Here is a 17,635-nt window from a genome sequence, read left to right on the forward strand (position 1 = left end):
GGAGCAGCACTTGGCCCAAGTGCTGTGAGCTCCTGCTGAGCAGCACACAGCTTTCTTTCCTCCAACAGCTTCCAAGTTCTGCTGGCTGATGGACAAATCATGGTCCTTTCCCTTCCCAGATCCCATGAGAACAGACAGGAAGAAATTCAAGCTTTTTAAAGCACACAGGTGAAGAGGTGACTTGTTCCCCATCTAAATTGTGATGAGGGATGATTTAATTCCCTTTCACCAAACCTGTCCTCTTTATCCAGGCACTGTAAACAAAGCCTTTGACCCTTATGAGCCAGGCCTGAAGCTGGAAAGCAGCTTTTTCCAGGAGTGTGCTTGTTTTTAATCTTTATTTTTAACAAATTAGCGTAAGGAATTTGTTCACTGCTCTTGCATGTGAATCTCTGAGTTTGGCTGTTAAGCCAAAGGGGCAAAATGAATCTGAGAACTTGACCAAACAGGACATGTCCACCTCTGGAGAATGTTTGGTCTGTGCTCTCCAGCAGTTTCCACCCACCTTCATCTCATCCATCCAGTCCATGATGTACAGCATCTCCTGGAAGATCTTCTGCAGGCCGAGGTTCATCTCGAGGCGTTGCCTGCGCGCGCGCAGCAGCTCCAGCAGGTACTCCCAGAGGCGGATGACGTTGTCCTTCCTGGCGGTGATGCGCTTGATGTCGTGGTAGTTCTCGGTCTCCAGTTCCTTGGCCACGGCCACCACGGCCTGGACACGCTCCTCATATGCCGCGATGTCCGTCTCAATGGCCTCGTGCTTCTTGGTCGCGGCCTCCACGGCCGGCAGGTCGAAGCCAAAGTTGTCCTGCAAACACACAGCGCTCCTTCAACACCGGTGCTGAGGGGAACAGCCCCATTGCCCAGCCCTGACACCAGGGCTGGCTGTGCAGAATGCACTGGTCAGCAAAGCTGGCATCAAAAAATGCCCTGAAAAGTCTTCTTTAATGAAATAAGACACCTCTGATAACAGAGAACCACTCATAAAATCAGAGGTATCATCCACCACCTTTGGAGGGAGAATCATGTGGCCATCAGGATTAGGCTGGAGCTTTGGATTTTTAATTCAAGTCATCTCTAATATTATAAAATTAAATTAATTCCTGTGCTAATTTCACTGACTTCACCAAAATATTCAGATAAAAAACCTCTGTGGATACTTCTTTCCTCATCAAGTCCCCTGAGCACAGGCTGATAGATCCAGAGAAGGGGTATCCCAAATGCACTACAGACAGGACACACAGCACACACACACTGACTGACTACAATAAATAAAAGCACACATATCTAGATGCAGTAAAACACGAGGCACAGGGGAGGACATGTGCTCTGAGCCAGAGCTGTGTCCTCTCCCACTGCTGGGTGCTCTGGGTGCCCCAGGCAGTGCCCGGAGCAGCACCTGGGACACGAGGCGCTGGTTCTCGCTCAGCCAGGTCTCCCTCATTGCTGCCTTGCGATCGAATCTCCGTGCCAGTTGTTCCAGTTTCTCCTGTCTGATGAGCTCATTTCGCAGTGCCAGTTCTCTTTCATGTTCAGCTTTTTCCAGTCTTTCCCAGGCCTGCAGACGTGGAGACAAAACACGTGGCTTGTGAACACACATTCTTATAAGGTTATGATAAATCCCATCTATTTTGCATGGAATCAGGACTGAAGTCACTACAGGCGATGTTCACCAAACTGGCTCCTTTATTTATAAGCCACTAAATCTGGTTTGTGCTGGCTACAAAACACCTTGTTTGCTAATAGAAGCATATGACTTCAAATCTGTTCTCAATTTAGTCAGTCAATTTCTGAGCAAGGACTGTAAGAGTTGTTTATCTCAGATGCATTTTCTCTGGTTCTTTCTCTCCCCCCTCCAGCAAAGCCTGAGCAAACCACTGGCTTGAATGTGTAAGAAAGTATTTGTTTAACAAACATAAAATCTCCCAAACAAGTGGATTCTATCTTCCTCCTTTAGGAAATTGGAACTAAAGATTTATGGCCTCTCACCTCTAAAATCAACATACAACGGTTGTTCTTTATTCGTCCACTTTGATAAAAAAACCCAACAGCAGAATTCAGTTATTTTTAGTGCTTACAAGTCCTTTTTCCCCCAGAGGCAGATGTTATTCACATGCATGACAGTGATATTACAAAAATCAGAAGTCTTGGAAGCGTGTGGGAAGTCAGCTAATCACCTTTCAGATCTTCTTACAGACAACAAAAATACCCTCAATTAAACAGAAGCTAAATCTTCTAAATCAGAACAGATGTGAAACTGCCTGGAATACAAAGTATTTTGGGCATTCTCCCTGCAACAAGGGAGAGCTGTGCAGGCTGCTGCTCCCTGTGAGGCCACAGACACCCAGAGCAGCTGCTCTGGGAATGCCAAGCATGATCAAACACAAACGAGGAAAGCCCAGAGGTTTAAGTTGTTTGTTATCCTTGAGAGAGCTGCCAGCTCTGCCCTGCTCTGCCCTGGCAGCTGCAGCAGCAGAACCAGCTGCAGGAACCTTGGGAGGGATCCCACAGTGCCCAGGAAGGGGAGAGAGGGGAAAGGAGGGCACAACACCTACTGCTGCTGCTTTCTGTCACTTCTCCAGCAGGTAACACCACGAGGGCCCAGGCAGGGCTGCCAGCCCATGGCCAGAGCCACTGAGTGCTCCTCCAGCTGCTGGGGACATCCCAGGACGTGGCTCAGGGCAGTGAGACTGAGCTACATGAGCCCTTATGGCCCCACCCCAAGGCTGGAGATCACAACTGGTTTCCTTTCCAGTTTGCCGAGAGAAAAGAACAAAATGTCGACTCACACAGGAGGAGTTGGCTCAGTTTACCTTGTTAATGTCAGAGATGAGTTTGCCCTCCCTTGGCATGTACACTTTCTGATTGTTGGCTCTCATTTTGCTTTGGATGGTAAAAAGCAGCACTTCCAGGTTTCCTTTTTCTGTAAATCTAAACAAAATTTTGCAAGAGAACTGAGTTACACTCAAGCTTTTGTTGCTACTGAAGTATAACCATAGAAACGTGGAGTCACAGAACGGTTTGTGTTGGAAGAGACCTCAAAGCCCACCCAGTGCCACCCCCTGCCATGGGCAGGGACACCTCCCACTATCCCAGCTGGCTCCAAGCCCTGTCCAACCTGGCCTGGGACACTTCCAGGGATGTGGCAGTCACAGCTTCCCTGGGCACCTGTGCCAGGGTCTGCCCACCCTCCCAGGGAAGCACGTGTATAAGATATTGGATATATTCAACTAAAATAAACTACAATAAAACACTTTTTTAAAACATTGACATGGTAAGTGGAGTGTTCAGATCAACACCTCCATCTTGTGTGGAAGCTGGAAGCACTGGAAACAGCCCACACTTACCCTGGAGCCACTTGGGTCACAGAGCAAAAGCAACTTCACAGAAGTTAGTTGGCTGAGTGTTTGGATTTAAACCCCCTTGGGGGACAGAAAGCTGCATTTTTTTATTCTAGTACGTGCCTTGTCCCAGTTTAGTCCATCAGCACAAGAAATGGAAGTTTTATTTAAAGCCAACTGCAGCCACTAAACCCTTCCCAGTGAGCTGTACGCCTGAGAAAAAAACAAACTCCAGAGGCACTGGGGAATAGTCTGCAGTTTTAGAAGATGTCTGGATACTCCTTAATGTTTTGGGTTGTGATTATTATCCATTAGAACTTATATTAGACAAAAATAAACAGATCTGATATCATGATGCTAAAAGAAGCTTCCCCAAAAGAAGTTGCCCAGTTTTGGCTGTATCAGTTTTAGTGAGCAGGGCTGTTTTACAAAGCCAGACACGCTTCCTCCTGATGCTGGATCAGCAGGAGGGATCTTTTAATAGCACTGTATTGGTGCTGGACACTGCTATTAAAGCATGAGTGGTGATACCACTGTACCACCACAGTGTGCTATTAGCACTGCTATGGTAAGACAGGCCTCTCAGGGCAGGGCAGCTTCCAGGGCTCCCAGATCCTGTAGGAGACACACTGTTCTCCTTGCTGTTGTTATATCTGCACGCAAACAGCACCCAGCAAACAGAAGGGGCACAGCTGGGCTTGCTCAGGAAGCAAACTCTGCAGCACCACTCAGGTGACTGGGTGTGTTTGGTGCCCAGGACCCTGTGGGTGACTGGGTGTGTTTGGTGCCCAAGACCCCTGCAGGTGCCTGGGTGTGTTTGGTGCCCAGGACCCTGTGGGTGATGGGGTGTGTTTGGTGCCCAGGACCCCTGTAAGGTGACTGGGTGTGTTTGGTGCCCAGGACCCATGGGTGACTGTGTTTGGTGCCCAGGACCCCGTGGGTGACTGCGTTTGGTGCCCAGGATCCCGTGGTTGACTGCATTTGGTGCCCAGGACCCCGGTAAGGTGACTGGGTGTGTTTGGTGCCCAGGACCCATGGGTGACTGTGTTTGGTGCCCAGGACCCCGTGGGTGACTGCGTTTGGTGCCCAGGACCCCGTGGTTGACTGCATTTGGTGCCCAGGACCCCGGTAAGGTGACTGGGTGTGTTTGGTGCCCAGGACCCATGGGTGACTGTGTTTGGTGCCCAGGACCCCTGTAAGGTAACTGTGTTTGGTGCCCAGGACCCCGTGGGTGACTGCGTTTGGTGCCCAGGACCCCGTGGGTGACTGTGTTTGTGCCCAGGACCCCGTGGGTGACTGTGTTTGTGCCCAGCACCCCTATAAGGTGACTGTGTTTGTGCCCAGCACCCCGTGGGTGACTGTGTTTGTGCCCAGCACCCCTGTAAGGTGACTGTGTTCGTGCCCAGCACCCCGTGGGTGACTGCGTTTGGTGTCCAGGACCCCGTGGGTGACTGGGGTGTGTTTGGTGCCCAGAACCCCGTCAGTGACTGTGTTTGTGCCCAGGACCCCTGTAAGGTGACTGTGTTCGTGCCCAGCACCCCTGTAAGGTGACTGTGTTTGTGCCCAGCACCCCGTGGGTGACTGAGTTTGTGCCCAGGACCCTGTGGGTGACTGTGTTTGGTGCCCAGGACCCCTGTAAGGTGACTGTGTTTGTGCCCAGGACCCCGTGGGTGGCCGCGGCAGGGCTCAGACTGACTTGGGCGGCTTCTCCACGGTGCGATAGGTGTTGAAGGCCTGCAGCTGCTGCTGCACTCCCACCAGCGAGTTGGCAAACTTGCGGTTGTTGAGGATGATGATGGTCTGCTCGATCCACTCCAGCAGGTCGGAGGCCAGCGACTCGTACTTCTCGATCATCTTCTCTGTCTCGATGGCGTTGTCCAGCACCTGCACAGCGGCACAGCACGGCGTGAGGCACAGGCAGTGCCCGCTGCTCACCCACACAACACACACTCCCGGACACTGGTCTTCTGAGCCAGGCTGGGAGCCCCGAGGAACAGCAGCAGTGCCCAGCACTGCATGCCCATGATCCCACAGCACAGAGGGGCAGGGGCTGACAGAAGCATCCATGCTCAGCTGCCAGCTGGAAGGATGGGGGCAATGTCACCAAAGGGCACAGAGTGGCTGCACATGTCTGAAAGGAGGGCCTTCTCTGGGCTCCAGAAGATACAGAAGAGCCAGAGGGTAAAAGCAGTTAATGAGAAAGGAAAGGCAGCAACGATGCAAAATTAACAAGCAAAAATAAAACACCAGCCAAGTGTTTTCTTATGTGAGGCAGCTGGAAATTAACTACTCCTCAGTCATATGGCAATATTTAACATTCAAATCATGTTCAAAAGCAAAACTAAAACCGACCATAGCATGGACTCTTAAAAAACTAACACCCAAGTGGAAAAAAGTCAGAAATATTTTGCCTGCTTTGCAACAATTTAGAATTTAAACTTGCAAACCTTTCCGATACGTTTTCCTTCAACAGCCAAAGCTTTCATCTTGGAGAAGTAGTGGTAATAGGTCACCACGTAGGTGATGATTGACTTCTCATCAGGGTGATCGACACTGATATCTGCAAACCAAAGAGGGGTTATCTCAGCATGCTGAGAGTGCAGGGGTTACCCCACCTGAGCCCACAGTGCACCAAGGATGTGTCTGGCAGTCAGACATGGGGCAGTGGCAGTTCAGCTCCCAGGGTTTGTCTCCTAATCAGAAACAAACTGAGCAGCTTTGGGCTGGTTCTGGACAGTATTGAACTCTGTCACTAAGTGCAGCTTTATCCCTTTGGATTAGCAGGGACTAAAGCATGGGGGCCTTTGGGCCCTACAGTCAGACTTTGCCACAGCTTGTGCATGGGCAGATAACTCCTCTGTGTGAGCTGACAGTCCTACTGTTAACTGAGAACTTCAGTGCTGTGTCAGCATCTGGAGACAGGAATTCCAACCTAACTGTCTTTCTGTCCAGGCAAATCTGACAGATACAGGTGGAAACCAAAGTATTTCCTCTGCTGCAGCAATTCTGAGGCCCTGGAAAGCAGGGAAGAAACTTGCCAAACACATCCCCTCTGCCCTGTGACAAGAGAGGTTCTTGTCCCAGCTCTGAGCACACATACTCCCACAGAAGAATGGCCTGAGACCTCTCAGCTGCTCAGCGCAGATCAGAAGGATGCCCTGACTGGAATGGCTTTATGGATACATGGATTAAGGGCTCTTGTACTGCTGCTGCTCAGGTTTCTGCAGGACACACCTTGCTTTCCCTGCCTCCCTCTCTGGCTGTAGCAGCAGGTGAGTCAGCAGCACCCAGCTGCTCCTGAGCACAGAAATCTATCACAGAGATGTGCTCTGACAAGGAGGGTGGGAGAAAAGAGCCCACAAAGAGCCCTCAAGTGCCGAAACTACAGGAATTCTTACCCTCGGGGTCCAGGAGCTTGGTAAGACCAAGGTGTTGCTCTGCAAGGTTAAAAGCATTCTGCAGATTGTAGTGTGCATTTGATTTCTTCAGCTTGTCAAAGTCAATCAGATCAGGCCTAGACAGGATGGAAAATTCTTTACATTTCCCAAAGCACAGTGCAGCCACCCTCAAATGAACCAGCTAATATCCCCAACCCCCAGAACACCCTGCCAGGGTCTCATGTGCCCAAAAGCCCTGTGCATTCCCAGGGCAGGGCTGAAGGAACAGAGCGATGCCCAGCACATGGCACGGCAGCCCCAGCCCTGGGAAAGGACACAGGAGAGCCAAACAGCAGGGAAGGTCACCCTGGAGAGCAGAACTCAGGGGTGGTCACGAGTGTCTCCTCATGCCCATGAGGTGTGTGAGCCACCCGGATAACTCTGCCCACGCTTGCCATGGGCAGCACCCCAGCCATGCCAGCTCAGCTCCACAGCTGCCATCCTTGTGCAGGGACTCCCTTCCCCTCCAGGCTGCTATGTGTGTGGTTCCCCACTCCTGCCCCCCAGTTCTGGGCAACCAGACCTGGGTATGGGTTCCTCACTAAGGTACTAGAACCAAACCCAACCCAAATAATCTCAGGTGTAATTTACTCTTTTGAGCCAAACCCTGCTCTGAGCTGTGACAGGAGGAGCTGCTGCCCACTGAGCTCACAGTGACCCCCAGGGCTGTAAAGCTCCAAACAGGGCAAGCTGCTGGGAAACTTTTAGCAATGCCTCTGCTTCCTGCTCTCCATGGGTCTGGAACTGCAGCTGAGAGATGAGTGCAGAGCCAGGGCAGACCTTCCCACACATACCTGTGCTTGTGTATGAGTGCATTGAAAGCCATCCCATCCCTCCAGCTGGTGGTGAAGTTGTGGATGTTGACATTGGGGTAACTGGCAGAACAAGAACAAGGAGTGCCATCAGTACAACATGCCCACTGCAGCTGTGGGCACACAGCACAGCTTATTGGCTGAGGCTCTGGGTATTCTGCATGTCTGTCAGGCTGCTACAAACCACCTTCACAAGAGTTCTTGGAAGGAGAAGATGAGGTACCACTCAAATAATGCTGGAGTGTCCCATATCAGCACAGGGACATCCAAGTTTCATGGAGGAAACATACTCAGTTCCTACAAATGGATAGTTAATTATCAAGAAGGATACTGTCAGAGAAAGACATTTGGGAAATCTTTCCATAGATTTGAAAAGAGGGTTAAGTTGGTGGCAAACAGCTGAAGCATCAATATTTCTCCAGAAAAGGGTGAAAAAGAGTCAGCACATTACTATATATACTCAGGGATTATCAGATTGGTATGTTTATCTCTCAGCACTAATGTCATAAATTCAGAATTTTCTGATTTGTAAACATCAATTCACTTCTCTTGGCTGAATCCACTTAAGGAGAGATGTGTGTTTGCCCATTTAAAATTATGTCAATGAAAACTCAAAATGCTGCAAGAGCTTTAGAGATAATCACTTAATCCACACTCACCCAGCTGTTTTCATCTGGCACCACAAAAGCAAAGCATCTTTAGCAGATTTCTTCTCTTTGTTGTCCTCAGTTTCAACACTGATATCTTGGATCTAAAATTAACACAGAAGTTTTCAATATTTCTCTGAGAGAACATATTGCCTCTTTTGAACAGATGAAAGGAACACTGAGAAACACCAAAATTAACATTATCAAATATTTATTACTGTGCTATTTATTATAAATTATGTATTTATCATACGGATTTACTATTCTTTCTGCAAAAGGACTTTCCAACTTGTTTTAACTGAGGGCAGAGACCAACATGCAGCTTGCTGGAAAACAAGACACTTTAGCCCTTAGCTGGGACATGAACCAATTCCTTAATCCTGGCAGTGTCAAGTGAGCCAGGGTATGGATAAGTACAGGGAGGAGCAGGGCAGCTGAGGCAGCATCTCCTCCTGCTCTGGTGAAGGGTTCTGTGACTGGAGCTTCTCATGTATTAGTGACTTAGAAATAAAGCCATGTGACTTTCCCCACAGGAGCTCCCACCCCAGAGCAGCAGCAGCACGAAGACTGATTTATCTGGAGGTGCCCAGCACTGCCCTCTGCCATCAGCTGGGAGAGCTGGGGGCACTCTGCTCCTCCATGGGGCATGTCCCAAACCAGCCTGGAGAGCTCAGCCAGGCATGGGTCTGTGCACACAGCTGTACCTGGAACCTCAGGATGATGGTCCAGATCAGCCCAAGGGTCAGCCTGTGATTCCCATCCACAATATCATGGGATCCCATGTTTTCCAGGTGCACTCTTTGCTCTTTCAGGAACTGCAGAGCCTTATCCACGTTCTCCAGGCAATGGATGCGCATCCTTCCTTTAGTTGGTTTAGGCTGGAAGGAAAAGGAAAGGTAAACACCACATTCCTCACTCCCAGACAGCCACACTGTTTGCATTTGTCCTTCAGATTCCAGGGACAAAACCACTCCTTGCATCTCCCAGCCCATTTTCACCAGGGTAATGGCGGCCTGTGTCAAACCCAGGGTGGAAAAGCCAACACCCTCCATCTGAGCTGGACACATGGCACCAATTTCATCTGCCTGCTGCTTCCCCTCCTCTGTCCTGTCTGGGATATTCACTCACTAGCTGGAAGAGAAATGATTCTGCTCAGATCATGCCACACCCAGTACATTTTCCCGAGTACAAGTCCTTCCACACTAAAGGAGAAGATTCTGCAAAGATAGACATGAGATAAGCTGATAACTGGCAAATAGGGGGAGTTGGGAATGAATGCTCTGTAAATACAGATCCACCCTCTCCAAAAAGGCAGCTCAGATTTGAACCCTAAGAGACTCAATACAACTGCTTAAGGAGGAACTGGCATTGCTCTTTTTTTGTCAGTAAATAGGATAAATAGTAAGAAAATAACAGAAATTTATTCCAAACAATTTCTTCACAGGAAAAAAAAGTAAAAACACTAATTAAAAAATCAGCTACACCAACATAAACATGATATTATGAAGGCCCAGTGCAAGTGAAAAAAGCAATGAACATATTAACAGCCTGCAGAAATCTGTAAAACTGAATAAAATTGAAGGCACTTTGTTCTGCAGATAAAGATTACCAGCTGAAGAGCCTGTTCAGTGCTCACTGGGATGTCACCAAAGGTACTCAGCCAACGACTAATCATCATAATGTCCTTGTTTTCTGCACTGAAAGTAATTAACTGGCCATGGAAATAGCCCAGGCAAAATCCTCACCCCAGCCTCCATTGAAGGGGAAGGGTTTGAGCCACAGCCATGGTTCAGTCCCTGGGAACAGAGTCTGTGCCCCAGGGGATGGTGCAGAGGGAACACTTGCCACAGAGATGCCCTTTGGGACACATAAACCCTGAGGCCATGCGGTGGTTTCACCTTCGGCCTCAGCCTGCCTGGCTCTGTCCTCCTCCCGAGGCCAAGAAAGTCAACCCAGAGCTCCCAGCAAGGGGAGAATTCCCAGGAGCTGCCACTGCTTTGGAAGTGCCTCCCAGGGGGCCCGGAGTGGATGTGCACCCTGAGCACACACCACCCCAAACGCTGCCGGCACACAGAGCCCACCCAGCCGGAGGGACATGCCTCCATGCAGGGACAGTCCCAGTCCCGAGCCAGCCTGCCCCGGTACCACCAACCCCGGGGCTGGACCGGGCTGGACCGGGCAGGACACGGGCAGGAAGGCTGTCCCAGGGCGGGAGCGGAGCTGGAGGCCCAGCCCAGCCCTGTGCACGCCGGGAGCAGCTCCGCCGCCGGCTCAGATCACAAGGACGTTCCCAGCCCTGGGCTCACTCCCCCAAGGACGTTCCCAGCCCTCGGGAGTGACTGAGGCTGTGCCCAGCTCCCAGCAGCAGTGGCACACCTGAGCCTGTCCCCTCTGCCTTCACACAGCCTTTCTCACCTCCCCGGGGGGCACCTGCACTGACTCTAATGCTCAAATCACTGAGCAGAAAGAAAATGGTTTGCAAAGCTGTCCTGGTGCTCTGAGGAGCTCCAGCACTAAGGTGGCAGAGGCAGAGCCAGTCACAAGACATGTTTTATTTAGAGGAAGAGGCGTCTGAGTCTGGTTTGTGCAAGGTGTGGCTGTGCTTGCCACACTCCCCTGCACAGCCCTCGGATGAGACACAGTGAGCCATAACGAGCACATTTACTGAGCTGCACAGTTCCAGAGACTGAGCACAGGCAAAGGAGGCACCCAAACCCAGAGTCTTCACATGCACATCACAGGAAAACTGATTTTACATCAACCCCTTCCCCTTTCCAAGGGAAAACATGACAGAACTCACTACAGAGAATGTGCTTAAACGGTTTGACCTTTGAGCATCCAGAAATTGTAAGGAATTTACTAATCCTTTATTTAGTTATGGAAGAAACTGCGCTCAATGCTTAATCTTATGCGGGAAACAATTCCCAGCTTTATTTTTCTGCCTGGGAGAAGCTGGTGAACAGTGTGTGCAAACCAAATTACAGCTGTCCTTTCACGCTGGCTGGATCCTTTCCCACTGTGCTCAGAGACCATGGCACGCCAGCAGCCTCTTCCCAAATACTGTGCTGCACAGAGCACCTTGTGTAGAAAGGCTGGACTGAACACTGGGATTAGGAACCAAACAGAACAAAGTCAGGAAGAGGCAGGTGCTGCCCTTTTTGGACAGTCTCATTTTTAAATTCTCCAACACAGGTCCAAGGACTCTGGTTTGATCAACTAAAATCACAGCAGCATTTGGAAAATGCAGGGCAAAAGCTGGAGGTCTCAGAGAGGGCAAAGAGCCACCCTGCTTCCCTGATCAGTATCCTAAATCCCAGAGTGCTCCACAGGAATACGACTCCAGCTCCAGAATGTGAATGCCAATTTCAAAAGTTAGGAAGCAATTCCTGCTTGTTCCACTGCACAGTAAACACACCATATTAAAGTACTTAGCTAGTGTCTGCTTTCTTTTCGTGTTTACAGTCTTGATTTGAAGCTTTCTGCATAACATCTGCCTTCAGATTTCTCTTGGTGGCCATGGAGATGCCAGAACTGAGGCAATGCCCACTAAAGTAAATTCCAAAAGAGTGCAGGACATCAAGTGGACGCTGTGCCCATCCTCCTGGCATACTTTGGGTGTGTGTAATGGTCTCAGGGTTCAGTGCTTGGCTGCCCGTGTGGACAGGAAGGTGTGGTGGAATGCACTGCTCAAACAGAGCCTGCTGTCCTCCAGCCCCAGATAAGGAAGCTACAGAGGGATTTGTGGTGGTGCTGGCAGCTGCCAGCGTGACACACAAAGCATGATGCAAGTGCAGCTCCAGAGGAGGCTCCTGCCCGCTCCCCACCCCACAGCCGCCTCAGCCCTGCCTGCATTTCCCAAAACCTGGAGTGTAAAACGTACATGAACAGCCCAGTCAGAGTCAGGGGGCCACTCTGAGCTTCCCCTGGGCCACTGCAAGGCAAATCTTGGCAGGCAGGAGGGGACACTGCGACAGAGGTGGCACAGCTGCTGCCTCAGCCCTCCATCATGGGGCATGTTGGTCTGGGTCAGCCCTGCATGAAACACCTGCTGCCCGCAGGGAGCAACGTCAAACCAGCACCTCGCTGAGGGAGATGGACTAGCAGAGACAGAAAGGGCTTCTGGGCAAACTGCAGCTGGCAAACTGATCAGTTATCCCCACCCATACAGGCACTGCTGTGCCCCTCAGAGTGCCCTTGCCCTCACAGATGCACTGAGAAAGCTCCTCTCTTGCCTCACCGTGCACACACTGCACTGGCCATATGTTGAACTCATTAAGCAGAGTCTTAAGCCATGGAGCTCCATTAATAGGAGAGCTTGATGACAAGTGATTACACAGCTGCAGCCCCACACAGCCCTGGGTCTTAGCTAAAGCCCCGTGTTTCTTTGAAAAGATTGCTTTAAATTAGACAGTTAAGAGCACGGCCATCATTTAAGGAACTGAAGGAAAAACCGATACCCAGCTGTTTCCTCACACCCAGTTTGCACTGCAGGGTCTTTATTTCTCACCACTGCCCCGTGCTGCTGTCAAAGGGGGTGTCTCAGCACACCCAAAGAACTTCACTCACTTATTTAAATTCATTTTAGATATTCCCCTCACCAAATAAAGCCCAAGCCTTATCTACCTGGGCACAGGCAGATTCGGGAGCAGGGAACATGCTGCTGGAAGCACTCAGCATCTTACCAGCAAGAAACCTTTGAAAACTCCTTCCTTTGATTCCCACTGAAACCAGTAGGAAGGTATTTTAATGGTGTCTGGATCCAGCTGAACCAACAGAGCTCTTTCTTTTCCTTTAAAGTGTAAAAAGACATTGGCAGACTGAACTCTCAGTGCTTGGTTTTGCTGTACTTGAGTGGAGCCACAGATTCGCCAAACCCCACCCAAACCACAGCACCACAATGGGTATTAACAGACACTCACAAGTCTCTCTCCTGAAAGGACTTCCAGCAGCTTGATGAGCATCCTTCCATCACGCAGGTCAGTGTACAGGTCTGTAATCCGGCAGGACACGCGTGCCAAGTGGGAATTCACCCACTTGGTGAAGGTCTTCTTCTGAACAGCCTCACGTTCATCTGTGGGGAACACACAACGTCACTCAGGATAAATCTCAGCTCAGGGAGCTGTCTGAAAATGGGATGTTCCAACATCTAACATTAAATGAAAGGTATGGCTTGTCTTCTTGGCAGAATCATTGATGAAACTGGGCCTTTTCACTGGAAAGTCACCTCTCCTCACCTGCTGAGCTCACCTGCTCTGGAATATGCACACAAATCCACAACAGGTCCCCAAAATACCACAAGTCACTTTGGATTAAGACAGGTACAAAAGAGAGCAGAGGCCAAAGCTTCCCACTGACTTTTTCCTTCCTCATGACAATATTTATTTGCAGATTCAACATTGGTGACTGTATTTACACAATGTCAAGACGAACTTTTCCATAACTGCATGCCTGTAGGGCACTTGTATTAATTTCAAGCCATAGAAAAATGGATTCTTTCCATCCTTCCTTCCCAGAGTCTTTCACAAGTGTTTATACATGAAAACATTGGCGGAGAGCTCTCTCACTGCACAGGCTCACTCAGTCCACATTAATTCATAAACTCCTACCCAGCCATCTGCCAAGCCCAGAACGCTCAGACAGAAAACATTATACATCTCTGTGGTTAAATTCTTCTGCCAAGGGCTTTGGATGAAGCCCTTCCTTGTCAGCCAGAAGTCCTTTCACTGAGCTGGGAGCTACTACAGACCAAACCTGTCAAAACACAGGTGGCTCAGACTCAGCCTCTGGAATCCACAGTTACACATGGGAATGGCAGTGCTCTGCTGCCCTGAGCAGAGGAGGCTCCAGGCCTCCCCTCAGCCTCTGGAAGTTGTTGGCATATGCAGAAACAGGCCACGGAGACAGGTGAATCCTAAACCACAATGCAACACATCTCCAGCTCTGAAAGCTCTGAGTGTGTTGTTTGAAATGGAAAACATTAATGTGGGTGCAGATCTGACTGCCCAGGGTTGTGATGGATGCTCTCCTTGTAAAGGAAGGATGTGCCCCCTTCCCCACGGCACAGTGTGGTGGGGGCATAATCCCAGCACAGTCATAACCAGTGACACCTCCACACCCACAGGACGTTTGGTGGCATGGAGTGTTACAGAAGCTGAGGCTGAAGAGGACAGAAAGCTGGAAAACAAGTAAAATAATAAAGACACTAAGAAAAGAAGTCAGCTAATAGAACGGTGTAAGTGGGAGGAAGAGCAGCCCTGCACTGGAGTGGGCGTTTGCACAACTGCACAAACCCCACCCTGAGATTTCAGTTCCTCCCACTGATTTCTGACTCTGCTCTTGCTACCCCTGTGCTAGGGTGTGACCACAGCTCCTGCTCTGAAACTGCCCCATTTTTGGCAGCTTTGACCTCCCTGTAAGGTGTGAAATTAAAACCAGGGCTTGGCAAGCTGTAAAAGCTGGGGTTACTGATACAACAGCGTGTGCTTTCAGTGAACTCATGGTTTGCCCTCACTCCACGTGAGGCAGAGGATCCCTGTGACAGAGGCAGAGAAAGGGAATCAGCAGGAGCTGCAGAGTGTCTGCTAGCCTGAAATATATATTTTGTGAACTATTTATAGCAAGGTCCTGGGAATGCTGTATCTGCATATCTGCTTCTCTAGTAATCCGTGCCTTTACTTGAAGTATCTTTTTAATGAGTCACAGAAGAGAAACCTTGCAATAGCTGGTGTTTTTTAAAGAAAATTCCAACAGAAATTACCACATCTCCCTTCACCAGCTTGAACAAGCCCCAAAACAGCTCAGCACGTTTGTTTATTTAATCACTGTAGTCTCTACACAGAAGCACAACACTGAGAACCCAGTGGTTGCACTCACTCCACAGAGAAATGCAGATGTACACGATCCTAAAAATGAGTTGGATATAGAAATTATTATGTAAAACAAAAGAAAGCTACCAAATACCATCATAAAGCCATCCATTAGAAACATCTGTGGTCAAAAGTTATGGTTATCAACAAACCTCCCAGTCTAGGATCACAGCAAGAGTAATGGGTGGGAAAAGAACATCCATGTGGTTTTAGTAAAAGAAGCCTAATTTTGACCAGATGAAAGACACGATGTGGGAAATGCAGAGCCACACCAAGTGAGGCTGTGAAGCCTTTGGTGCCCTGGTGTTAACTGACACCAGCCTGGGATCTTCTGCTGTTGACAGCAAGGCAAGGAAGCGAACAGATCAGAGGCTCCAGGCAGGCCTTCAGGTGCCTGCTGGGGACAGCGTTGATGGGCCGCTTTCCCAAAAGTCTCCCCCACCACGTCCAGTGGCCTTAAAGGAGGACAAAGTGCATCCTTGGGGCAGTGGGGACTCGGGGAAAAGCCCTGAGAAAGCTCCCCCGACTCCTCCTCTGTGTTGCCTCAGCATCCTCAGGAGAGAGGGGATGGGCACAGAGCCTGGAGGCTCCTCTGTGCCTTGGGCGCTGATCGCGGTGCCCTCACGTGTGTTTTCCCTGCTCTAGTTCAAACAGCCGCGGACTCTCCGCTCTGCCTTCCCGTTTCCTGCGCCTCGCTCTCTGATACCGGTTTCCTGTTTTCGGCGGAGTCGGTTTCTCTGGTCCCACCTCCGCCCCCGCCCCGCTGCTCTCACCTGCTCCCCACCCATCCTCTGCGGCACTCGCCTCCTCCCTGCGCGCCCAGGGGATCAAAACACCCCGAGAGCCCCTCCTGAGGCTGCAGCTCTGCTGGTTCCAGCACTAACTCCTCGTGCTGAGCCTACAGGCGGCTCTTCGCGTGTGCTTGGGCAGCTCCGCTGCTGCAGCTCCTCACGGCTCTTTGTTTTCCCCGCTGACAGCAAGAAGGGCCGAAGCCGAGCGGTCCGTGCGTGCCCCGTGGGAAAGCCCTGCTGCCCGCAGCGCAGCCAAGCCAGGCCCCACGCACCCTGCCAGCTTATCTCGGGAAATGCCACCGCGGAGACACAGCCGCTCTTTCATGGCGCGGGCACCCAGGGAGGCCAGGCTTTATCCCGCCCTTGGCACGGGCAGAGCACAGCTCTGATTCCCCACTGACACCCTCGGCCCTGGAGGGGGAGGGCACAGCCCTTCTTACCCCCGCATCGCTTCTCTCTTCTCGCATCCCACAACGTGGGAAAGCAAACCAAGCCTGTTTGCAAAGTGGAGTGACTGGGGCTGGTCGTGTTATAACCTCTCCTGATTATTTCTACATGGTGTTTCACAATGGCAGCAGGTTTTTGCAATGCTTTTACCAACCCTCTCTAACTGATAAACTGTATGTTTCTGCTCTGGGGTTTCAGGTTAAAACACACACAGAATTAAGCCCCATGAATTTAGGTTGTCTGTTTCAGGGAAAGATATGTACAGAAAAGTGGTACTCAAAGCTCTGACAATTCAGCTAAGCACAGAACACAACTGTGCCTCTCTTAGTGTGCAAAAACCTTCCCACTAAGGGCCAGGTGCATCCACAAGTGGTGACACCAGGGATTTAACATCAGCTACAGGCCCTGAGCACTATTTATGAACCTCATGTGATGGTTTTGACAAATGTCCTTTCATGCTTTCAAAAGCACAGTTACAGATTTTGAAGATTAATTAAAACTTGAGGATATAGGTGGAGCCCCAAGTGTCCTGCAGCTTGTGAAAACATTTGTTTCCCAAGGGTACAGAGAAATGTGCAACATGCAAACCGTGCACAGCAGGAAAACGGAAGCCACAGTATCGATAACAGCGAATCCAACTTATCTTGAGGCAACACTGGAAGGAAATGTCCCTCGTGCGGAAGCCCCCACGACAATGCTGCCAGCACAGCACACAGGGCTCTGCAGCCCCGGGGCTGGGACACATCAAGGACTGACTTTGTTTAGGACTTTGGTAAATAAACTGGAGTTTGTACACTGGAGCTCACGTAAACTTGGCTGGACAGGATCACAGACAGGCAGCTAGTCCCCTCCTCGCTTGAGGAGAGACAAATCTTCCTCTACTAATTTAATGAGAAAAATCCCAACAAAACTGTGGTCAACTTGCTGAAAGCCCAGAGTGCCCAGTGCAGGACAGCAGGAGGGGGTCACACACACCATCCCCCTCTGTGCCAGGCTCAGCTACACTGAGCGAACTCAATGGGGCTGTGGCAGAATAATGGTGAAGTTGTTTCAGTAGCTGTCCTGGGAGCGGTGAGGCTGCAGGAGCTGACTGAGAAACCCCTCTGGACTGGCACAAGGCCACAGCACTGGCCATGAGTGGCTCCCTGTGGGCCCTGCCTGCTAAGCACAGCTCCAAGGACACCTGCTTGCTGCTCCACACCAGTCACACCACACTGCCAACCTCTGACCTTGGCTCTGCTCCAGACTGCATGGCAGACGCGTTTGGTGCTGCTGCCAGCCCTGCACAGGTACA

At 50.4% G+C, this 17,635-nt stretch overlaps 1 protein-coding gene across 5 annotated transcripts in view; it reads right to left on the reverse strand.

Annotated features, from left to right (window-relative positions):
- The window catches only part of SPTBN1 (spectrin beta, non-erythrocytic 1), a 117,995-nt gene that overhangs the window by 34,511 nt on the left and 65,849 nt on the right, over positions 1-17,635 (reverse strand). For all 5 annotated transcript variants that reach the window (XM_071582254.1, XM_071582255.1, XM_071582253.1 and 2 more), the window contains 10 exons: positions 13,157-13,308; positions 8,942-9,115; positions 8,250-8,341; positions 7,573-7,653; positions 6,740-6,855; positions 5,789-5,901; positions 5,038-5,225; positions 2,814-2,931; positions 1,400-1,558; positions 506-808 (listed from right to left, as the gene is read on the reverse strand). In XM_071582254.1, the coding sequence (XP_071438355.1) occupies positions 506-808; positions 1,400-1,558; positions 2,814-2,931; positions 5,038-5,225; positions 5,789-5,901; positions 6,740-6,855; positions 7,573-7,653; positions 8,250-8,341; positions 8,942-9,115; positions 13,157-13,308 (1,496 nt within the window). The remainder of the gene's footprint in view (positions 1-505; positions 809-1,399; positions 1,559-2,813; positions 2,932-5,037; positions 5,226-5,788; positions 5,902-6,739; positions 6,856-7,572; positions 7,654-8,249; positions 8,342-8,941; positions 9,116-13,156; positions 13,309-17,635) is intronic.

The sequence above is a fragment of the Pithys albifrons genome, chromosome 2, assembly GCF_047495875.1.
Source record: "Pithys albifrons albifrons isolate INPA30051 chromosome 2, PitAlb_v1, whole genome shotgun sequence".
Taxonomy (NCBI): Eukaryota; Metazoa; Chordata; class Aves; order Passeriformes; family Thamnophilidae; genus Pithys; species Pithys albifrons.